The sequence below is a fragment of the Panthera onca genome, chromosome C1 (assembly GCF_046562875.1).
Source record: "Panthera onca isolate mPanOnc1 chromosome C1, mPanOnc1 haplotype 2, whole genome shotgun sequence".
Taxonomy (NCBI): domain Eukaryota; kingdom Metazoa; phylum Chordata; class Mammalia; order Carnivora; family Felidae; genus Panthera; species Panthera onca.
In genome coordinates, this window is record NC_138346.1 from 177,275,791 (window position 1) to 177,285,527 (window position 9,737).

General features: G+C 50.2%; 1 protein-coding gene across 1 annotated transcript in view; it reads left to right on the top strand.

Annotated features, from left to right (window-relative positions):
* The window catches only part of DHCR24 (24-dehydrocholesterol reductase), a 28,439-nt gene extending 25,244 nt beyond the window's left edge, over window positions 1-3,195 (top strand). Inside the window, exon 9 of the mRNA XM_060624023.3 lies at window positions 499-3,195. Within this exon, the coding sequence (XP_060480006.2) occupies window positions 499-652 (154 nt within the window). The 3' untranslated portion in view covers window positions 653-3,195. The remainder of the gene's footprint in view (window positions 1-498) is intronic.
* Window positions 3,196-9,737: the final 6,542 nt, after the last annotated feature.

Genomic DNA, 9,737 nt, shown 5'->3' on the forward strand with positions numbered 1-9,737 from the left:
CACACACACACACACACACACACACACACACACACACACACTCAAAACAAAAACCAGGATAAAGGAGACTTGTACGATTCCATTTACACGAAAGTCCAGAATCCATGGGGACAGAAAGCAGCTCTGCCTGGGTCAGTGGGGGTGACGGACGGCACAGGGGCATGAGGAAAGTTTGGGGGGTGATGGCCCGCGGTCATGGGCTGGACTGAGGTGACAGTTTCAAGGTTGTATACAAATGTCACACTGAGTCAAGTTGTACCCTTTACATATGGGCAGTCAATAAAAAAAAAAAAAAAATGAAAAGAAGGCAGCCCAGTGGCCCCCTCGGCAAAATGGGGGCGAGCGTCCCTGTGCCGCCCTCCACCACCAGCTCGGTAGGGGGATTGAACGAGAGGTCCTCCAGGAGTACTTCCCACGCCACAAGGCGTGTGACGCGTGGGGGACAGCTGGGGTCTCGCGGGTCCTTTTCCCCTCCCTGCAGCCTCCCCTCCTCTGCAGGTTCCAGATGCTGTATGCCGACTGCTACATGAGCCGGGAGGAGTTCTGGGAGATGTTCGACGGCTCCCTGTATCACAGGCTGCGGGAGCAGCTCGGGTGCCAGGACGCCTTCCCCGAGGTGTACAACAAGATCTGCAAGGCCGCCAGGCACTGAGCAGGGGCTGGCCCGGAAAGACACAGACATGTGGGTGGGCCCCGTCCCCCAGGTGCAGGAGGCATCTTCTCTTCAGGCAAGCTGGCCAGCCCTCCCAGATCCACCCTTCCAGAAAGAAACCCCTCCAGAGATCTCACCCGGACCACGCCAGCGGCTCCCAGGGGCGGCCGAGTGGAGTGCAAAGGACATGGGCTCTGGAGTCAGACAACCTGAGTCCAGTTCCCAGTTCCGGCACTCATTAGCTGTGTGACTCCGGGCAAGTCACCCAACCCCTCTGAACCTAGCTCTTGGCCCGTTGAAAGGGGGCAACAGTACCCGCCTGCAGGCCACAGTCATCCAGGTCGAGCGCCTGTCTCCTTGGAGGTGCTGGATACGTGTAGCGGCGGTTACTGTGGCTTCCCATTCAGCACCTCATCTGACTGGCGAGCTCCGGATTCAGCGCCGGGTCCAGGAAGTCTCCATGCGAGGTCACCTGGGCGCAGGTTTGGCTGGAAGGGTTGAAGGGATGCCCCAGAGCTGGATTGCGGGTGCTTCAGTCAGCCAGAAGCACTCCGCGCCGAGACAAGGAAGGCTCCTCTCTCCCCCTGGGCTCTTGGGAGGGCAACAGATGGGGCAGGCAGGCCCAAGATGTGCTGTGCCAAAGGTCCCAGTCCAAAGTTCCCTCTGCCGCCCTTAGTAATGCCCTGCCCCTTGCCCCTTCCCGCTTAGGTTTGCAGGCCCATCCCAGCCACCCCCCACGTCTCAGAGAGGACCTTGTCCTCAGAGAAGACAGCACGGACTCCTGCCCTAGCCCAGGTGGAGCGAGTGGCTCCTGCTCTGAACTGGGTCCGGAGATCCTGGGCCCATCCTTGGCTCCTCAACCCTCCATGCCTCATCTGGTCCCCAGAGCATGCCTAGTCACGGTGGGGGTGCATCCACACTGCTCTGCGGCATGCGGTGGCGGGTCAGGGGTGGACCACACCAAGCAGGAAAATGGAGACTTGGTGAGGATTCTCACTGTGGGGCCGGAAGGAAAGACCATCAACTTGATTTCTCCAACTACTCATCCCCCTTCGTTCTCCCCCACCCACAGCTGTAGTTAATTTCAGTGCCTTACAAATCCTAAGCTCAGAGAAAATCAGCTCCGCTTCCCTTCCAGAAGGAAGGGAGCCTCCCCAGGACCTTCCCAACTCGTTAAAGTTTGATTGTTTATGCAACTCCATCTGAAGAACCGCCCAGCCTCAGCTGAGGACCCAGAATCTGAGAAGGAAGTGTGTCTTCTGGGGAGCTGGGATTAAGCCAACTGTGCCAGGCGGTGACATTCTGAGAGAGAGCACTGCCCGAGAAGCAGGGGCTGGCTTTAAGTCCCTGCTCCCTTGTCAGCAAGCCATGCTACCGTGGGCAGGTCATTTAGGCCTCTGAGCTGTGGCCCCTCATTTTACCCTGTCGGTACAGCCGAGACCTCCCCGGGCCCTCCTGCTGTGGGAGCACATGCCTGTCTCAGACAGTGTGCTTGCAGTGCCCCTGGAAGGTCAGGTGAGAAATAAATCCTCCAAGTGAACACTTGAGCTGTCTCTCAAGGTCCTTCCTTGGGTCCGAGACCAGCTGTCATGTCGCTTTCAGAGAGGCGCACCTGTGGCTTGCAGGGAAGTGTCTGTCCCGTCTCTGTAAGTTGCCAGAATCCTGATGGAGCCAGTCTCAACACACTGCAAAGTGTCTTAGCGTGGTCCTGTGAGTGCCGGGCGCATTCATGGCACTCAGAAGGCAAGGGAACCCCCCCTTACCCATTTGGCCCGTGGGCGGGGGTGGGGGGCAGAACGTGAAAACAAAATAAGAAACCTCATTCTCCAGCTTGTCTGCAAAGCATGTGAATTCTGGCTTTAGCTCTCATATGGGCCCCTGTGCTTCCCACTCGGTGCTAAGCTGATGATCCTACTTCCTGTAGAGGAATGGTTTGCCCGAGCAGAGTAACCCATCAAATAAGGCTCTGCCCTTTCACCAGAGGGGTCTCCATCCTTAAGCCGCTGGGACTGTGGCCAGAGATGCCAGCAGCCTGTATCATGCTAGATGATAGATAGTCCTAGGATAACCAAAATCCTGCCCTTCGCAGACCTCCCCTGGAAACTGGAGCTTGGAGGGGAAGGTCTTGGGATCACGCCAGCCTCAGGTTAATGTTTTGCTCCAGTGATCTCTTGCCCGGAAAGGGCAAGCATGCGGAAAGCATGGCGAGCCTAGCTACCGGCACTTTCCTGCAGCCAGTCCCATCACTGTCCCTCCGTGTGGTGGTTTGGGGTGCGGTGGGTGTGGAAAGTGAAGGAGTAGGCCTCCCCTCCAGAGCCCCGAGTTTTTTGGCTGGAAGGATGCATAGATCAGATATTGCTGGAAGGGAAGGGAGGGGGTGGGGATGCACGTGGCAGTGCATGGTGTGTGGTTATTGTTTGTCCGGTGATCACGGGGACCAAGGGGCAAGGCGCGGGTGTCCCCCAACAGGCTCTTGGCTGCAGGCGCTGTGCCCACTGTCTAGAACACTTCCCATCCCCATGGCTGTGTGGCTGCTGCTGCTGCTGCTGTAAAAAATAAAAGCGTTACCTGGAAATTAGCCTTTGTCGTTTCTTGCTTTGGGGACCACAACGTGGAGTCAGGCTGGGGCTCAAGTGCCGGGGCAGTTTCCCTCTGGACCTGCATGCCCGGGGATGAGGGCTGAAAGACAATGTGGGGGGGGGGGGGTGCCAAGTTTGTCTCGGGCGATTTTCCAACCCGCTTTCGAGTTTGGCATCGGTCACAACATGACCTGGCATAGGTTTCAGTAGGATCCCTCTGACCACAGCAGGGAGGGTGGAAGCCAGGAGACCAGCAAGAAGGGCCCAGGTGAGCAGGGATGGTAGTTCAGATCAGGGAGGGGACTGCTTGTCAGACATGGTTGTCGGGAGCTCTGGGCTACAGTGCTGGCTTGGCCACTGGAACCCCTTCCTTCCAGCTGCTGGAGCTGCGTTCCCCAGCCTCCCTGGCACTCAGATGTGTCCTCACGTCTGGGCTCATCGGGATGCGAAGAGAAGTGGGAGAGACCTCCCACGTGAGGTTCTGGCACGTTCCCCTTCCATTAGCTGGATTCCAGCGACAGCCAGCACATAGGCTGTGGCTGAGTCACAAGCAGGAAGGAGCCCGAATCCCTGAGTAGCCGTGTGCGGAACTGCCCGCCGCCTGTTCCGGGGGCAGGAAATAACGAACGTTGTGGTGGAGTCACTGCACGTGGGACTGTTTGCTAGAGCTCTTCGATTCACCCTAGTTGGCTGTCAGGCCAAAATGAGCAGAGATGTAAGAGCTGCGTTCAGGACAATAATGTTTTAGGCAAACACGTGGATATACACGATGGACGTCTTCCTAAAATACGTGTGGTACGAAAGGTCCCATCCTGAGGTTCTTTGGGAAGAACGCTTCGGAAATCTTTTCCAGTTCGGTGTCTCACAAATCTGGATTTTGTGAATTCTCTTTAAAGGAGGAGAAATCTTTAGCGCTCCTTAAAATAGAATTCGTATTTCACGCCTTAAATGTCGCCCTGCATTGGAACAGCACACGACACACAGTATCGTATTTAATCTTAATCCTGGACCCAGAGCAGGCCCGTTTATACCTGCTCAGGCCAGGAACGGGAAGCTCAAGAAAGGGCAAGTGATTTGCCTGAAGGCCACGGGGAAGCTATTAAACAAGGATGCAACCCCGTCATCTAATCACAGCCTCAAGTCCAGGAAGAGCCTTAGACAGCGCCAGGTGAGACAGCTCTCGAAGCTGTGAAATGAGGCCCCGTGGCTGAGCCGCACACATAGCGGGTGGGCAGGAGGTGAGGGTTCCCGCACGGTCTGCTGAGAAGGGAGGCAGGGAGCGTTCTGCTTCCTTCCAGGGCAGTTCCTTCCACCAGGAGCCCCTCTTGCCTGAACAGACCCTCAGCCCACACCTGCAGCGTCCGTGCACTAACATTCATGCAATCGGTTTTCCAAACTCGGCTCACGTAAGAAAAATCAGACTACGCAAGTTAAATGTAGACGTATTTTTTAAATATGCTTTCGTGGGGTGCCTGGGTGGCTCAGCTGGTTAAGTGTCCGACTTTGGCTCAGTTCGTGGGTTTGAGCCCCACATCGGGCTCCGTGCTGACAGCTCAGAGCCTAGAGCCTGCTTCAGGTTCTGTGTCTCCCTCTCTCTCTGCCTCTCCCCCACTTTCACTGTCTCTCTGTCTCTGTCTCTCCCTCTCTCTCAAAAATAAATATTTTAAAAGTTTTAAATATGCCTTCTAGTTCTATCTTGGTTATTAAACGGCCTATAGGTTTCGTCTGGCATGACTATTGTAATTAATGTCAGTGACTGCTCTGACAAGCTGTGTTGAGAAAATAGGTTTTGTTGAGGTCTAGGAAGGGGTATTTTGATGGTGCTAGGGGTTGAATGTGTCCCCCACCCCCCCCCCCAAAATTTGCATGTTGAAGCCCTGATGTGATGGTATTGGGAGGCGGGGCCTTTTGAAAGTAATTGGATGATGAGGGTGGAAACCCTAGGATGGGATTAGTGTCCTTATAAGAAGAGACTCAGAGGGGCGCCTGGGTGGCTCAGTCGGTTGGGTGTCTCACTTCAGCTCAGGTCACGATCTCGCGGTCCGTGAGTTCGAGCCCCGCTTCGGGCTCGGGACTGATGGCTCAGAGCCTGGGGCCTGCTTCCGATTCTGTGTCTCCCTCTCTCTCTGCCCCTCCCCCGTTCATGCTCTGTCTCTCTGTCTCAAAAATTAAAAAAAGTTTAAAAAAAAAAAAAAAGAGACTCAGAGATCTAGCCCTCCTTCTGATGGCTGCCACCTGAGGATACAAGATGTCCATCTGCAAACCAGGAGGAAGGCTCTTAGCAGATACCCGATCCGCCAGCACCTTGATCTTTGACTTGTCGGCCTCCAGAACGATGAGTAATAAATGTTTGCTGCTTAAGCCACCCATGCTATGGTAGGCTGTCATAGCAGCTTGAACTGCTGAAGACAGATAGTGTGAAGATTGTTGACCCAAGGGACCCAGAAATAGCTGAATCCTGCCCTGTCCATCACCTCTCCTCCCCGTGGGGTTCCCTAGGGAGCAGACCTAGGGAATGATTTTCGTAATGGGGCGCTGTGAGGTAATAGGAAAAAAATATATTGATCTCTGTCCCCAGTTCTTGGCACAGGGTTCCTAAAAATCCTTGTAATTTCCTAAGCGATAAAAGCACCAGGAACATCGTTCATTCTAATATCTGGCCTTTGATCCTGATTCCTGACTCTGAGCTCATAATTCCCTTGGAATTTCCTGGGTGAGAGGAGGGTCTTTTGCCCTAACGAGGCAACTCTGGGTGGGCTCCTGGTGGGCTCCTGGATGGGGTTCTGAGGGTCAAGTTAGAGAAGGTGAAACTCTCTTTAGGGCCAAGGGACCACGGCAGGGCCAACAGCAGGACCCAGGCTTGCTCAGGCTCAAGGTAGGCAGCGAGGAGCCCACGATTACAAGGATTCAGGATGTGAGCTCTGAACAGAAGGGGCTTCACAGAGCCACCTCTCACCTGGCCTGGCTGCTATGCCTGGGGTCACTGTGGGCTCACAGTACGAGGCACTGCGTAGGGTTCATGATGGCCAAAACCATCACTCTCAGGTACTGATGAGGAACTAACACAGCCAAGAAAAGTCTCATCCTATTAACTATGTTAGCTAAAGCAAAAGTGCTGTGCAACCTAGGTAAGCTTGTTCCTTCTCTGAACCTCAGTTTCCTCTTTTAAAAGCTAGCTGTGCTTGATCGTGCTGACGTATTAGATGACCAGCTACCTAGTTACAACAGGCCTGCCTATGTGAGATGCCCACTCATTGTTACGTTATCTGTGGTCCAGGTTGCAAGGTTGTGCCAGAGACATAGGTCTGGTGACATGGCCCATGAAAGGCAGCTTTTGCCCTGCTCAGGGTTTCTCACAACCTGGCAGGACCTCATATTGGACTGGAAGAAACTGCTAGCCTCCCAAGCAACCAGGGGGATGCTAGACGCTGACATGACTTTTATAAGGTTTAGGTGCCAGAGTACTCACCCCAGTCTTTCGTGGACGACTGCAAGAGACTGAACTAGGCAAACCTCTTCCCTGATGTGGAACTCTTTTCTCCAAAGCCTTTAGTCCAACGTATAACAAACAGAGTTTATACTTTGGTTCAAACAGGGCAGGGCTAAGAGCCCAGCCCTCACGGAGCCCTCCAGCCTTCCTTCCCCAGTGGTCCCCGGAGGCCTCAGCAGAACCCAGTCAACAAACCTCAGCGTTCCTGGTCTCTTACAGTCCCGCCCAGGCAAAAAGTCAAAGGTCACAGGAGCCGGATTTCAGCTCAACATCCATAGGACTCTTCACAAGCATGCCTGCCTGAGCTGGAAGGGACTGTCTTGGAGGTGTGTAAGAAGCTAGGCAGAGAGTTATCGTTGTGAAAGAAAGGAGTAATCTCAAACTGAGATGCCCAAACCAGCAGTGTGGAAAGGTGACACAATGTGATGCCAGAAAAAATATTTCTGCGTGTTCTGGTCTGGGTCAGAAGCACATCCTGAGGCAAGGATTTCAGTGTAAGTAGTTTATTTAGGAGGTGAAGAAAACACCAGTTGGTGGATGAAGAGGTGCCAGCCAAAAAAATGTGCATTGCCAACAGGTTACCACTGTGGGCAGCTGGAGATGAATTGTGCTGGGAAAACTCTGACAGCCAGAATAAAAACCTACACCTCAGAGTTAGATCCCACAAGGGGTGAGGGAGCTGGGTGCTTATATTCCAATTCCATCGGTCAAATCTGAGGGCAGCTCCCGGGGGGGTGTTAATTCCTGTGGCACTTCCCCTTCCATGGAAGGAAGCTTTCCATGGTGGCCAGAGAACCCTTCGCTCCATTATGGCTGGATGTCCCTTCTTAGCATACGTGACTTTAGGGACACATAGAAGTTCCTTGGTATTTCAAGGGAAAAGTACTTCAAAGAACTGCCTGATGTAAAGTTGTTTCATAGGTTTCTCTTACAAAAAGGCAAGCATTCCAAAATCGCTGACCTACTCTATGCTGACAGTGACTGTCAGTAATATCACAGCCAACAAATATACTTGAAAAAAAAAGTACTTATTCTATAAGGCCAATTCATCTTTTTTAAAAAAGTGTAATTGCGGGGCGCCTGGGTGGCTCAGTCGGTTGAGCGTCTGACTTCGGCTCAGGTCATGATCTCTCAGTCTGTGAGTTTGAGCCCCGCGTCGGGCTCTGTGCTGATGGCTCAGAGCCTGGAGCCTGCTTCAGATTCTGTGTCTCCCTCTCTCTCTTACCCTCCCCCGCTCATGCTCTGTCTCCCTCTCTCTGTCAACATAAATAAAACATTAAAAAAATTTTTAAAAATAAAAAAAAGTGTAATTGCATATATTTTTAACTTTTTATTTTGAATTAATTTTACTTATGGAAAAGTTGCAATGATAGTTCAGCGTTCCCACATCCCCCTCACCCAGCTTCCCCTAACATTAACATCTACATAACCACAGAATTATCAAAACCAAGAAATTGACTTAAAGTGTACAATTTGGTTAGGCTTGATATTTGGATATAGCACAGTTGTTTATTCATTCATCTCTTGATGGACATTTAGGCTCCTTCCAGTTCGGGGCGCCCACAGATAAAGTGGCCAGGAGTGTCACAGTCTCTGTATGGACTTTTGGTCTCATTTCTCTTGGGTAAATACGCAGGACTGGATTATATGGTAGGTGTATGGTTAGCTTTTTGCCAAATTGTTTTCCAAAGGCATTGTATGACTTTGCATTTTCTACCAGCAGTGTATGAGAGTTCCAGTTGTCCCACATCCTCACCAACACTGGATATGGTCAGTCTTTTTTAATTTTACCTTTTTTAATACGTGGGTAATAGTATCTCATTGTGGCTTTAATTTGCATTTCCTTAATGACTAATATATATATATTCCGAATATAAGTCCTTTATCAGATCTATGATTTGCAAATGTTTTCTCCCAGCCTATGGCTTGTCTTTCCATTATCTTAATAGTGTCTTTGAAAAAACAAAATTTTTTTAATTTTAATTAGGTCCAATTTCACAATTTAACAATTTATTCATACCATACCAAAGTATCCTCTATAGAATAACAGTTAAATTTGCATCTAAGAAATTTCTGCCTAACCCAAAGTCCAGAGATTTTCTTCCTATGCTTTCTTCTAGAAGTTTCATTAGTTGAGGTTTTACATTTAGGGTTTTGATTTGTTTTGAGTTAATTTTTGTATATGATTTGAGTCATTGATCACAGTTTATTTTTTGCATATTGATAATCAACAGTTTCCAGCACCACCTGTTGAGATCATTCTTTTTCCACTGAGTTGTCTTTGCACCTTTGTTGAAAGTCAGTTGTCCATTGGTGTGTGGGGCTGTTTCTACATTCTCTGTTCTGTTCCTTTCATCTGTCTATCTTGACACCAATTTCACACTATGGAATAAGGTAATGTTATTCCCCCAGATTTGTTCCTCTTTTTCAAAGTTGTTTTGGCTATTTTACGTCTTTTGTATTTCCATATGTTTTAGGATCAGTTTGTCAATTTAAAAACAATTACCGGGATTTTGATTGATATTGCATTGAATCTACAGATCAACTTGGGAGGAACTGATATCTTAGCAATATTGAGTCTTTTGATCCATGAACATGATATAGTTCTCCTTTATTTAAGTCTTCTTTAATTTCTCTTGGCAGTATTTTATAGTTTTCAGTGTAAACATATGTATGTTTTTTGTCACATTTATACCTAAATATTTCATAGTTTTGAGACCATTATAAATGGCATTTTAGCTTTTCAATTGTTGGTAACCACTAATATATAGAAATATTTGCTTTTGGGGCACCTGGGTGGCTCAGTCGGTTGAGCGTCTTGCTTCAGCTCAGGTCATGATCTCACAGTTTGTGGGTTCGAGCCCTGCTTCGGGCTCTGTGCTGACAGCTTAGAGCCTGGAGCCTGCTTCGAATTCTGTGTCTCCCTCTCTCTCTGCTCCTCCCCCTCTTCATGCTCTGTCTCTCTCTCTCCTTCAAAAATAAATAAAAACATTTAAAAAAATTTAAAAGAGAAATA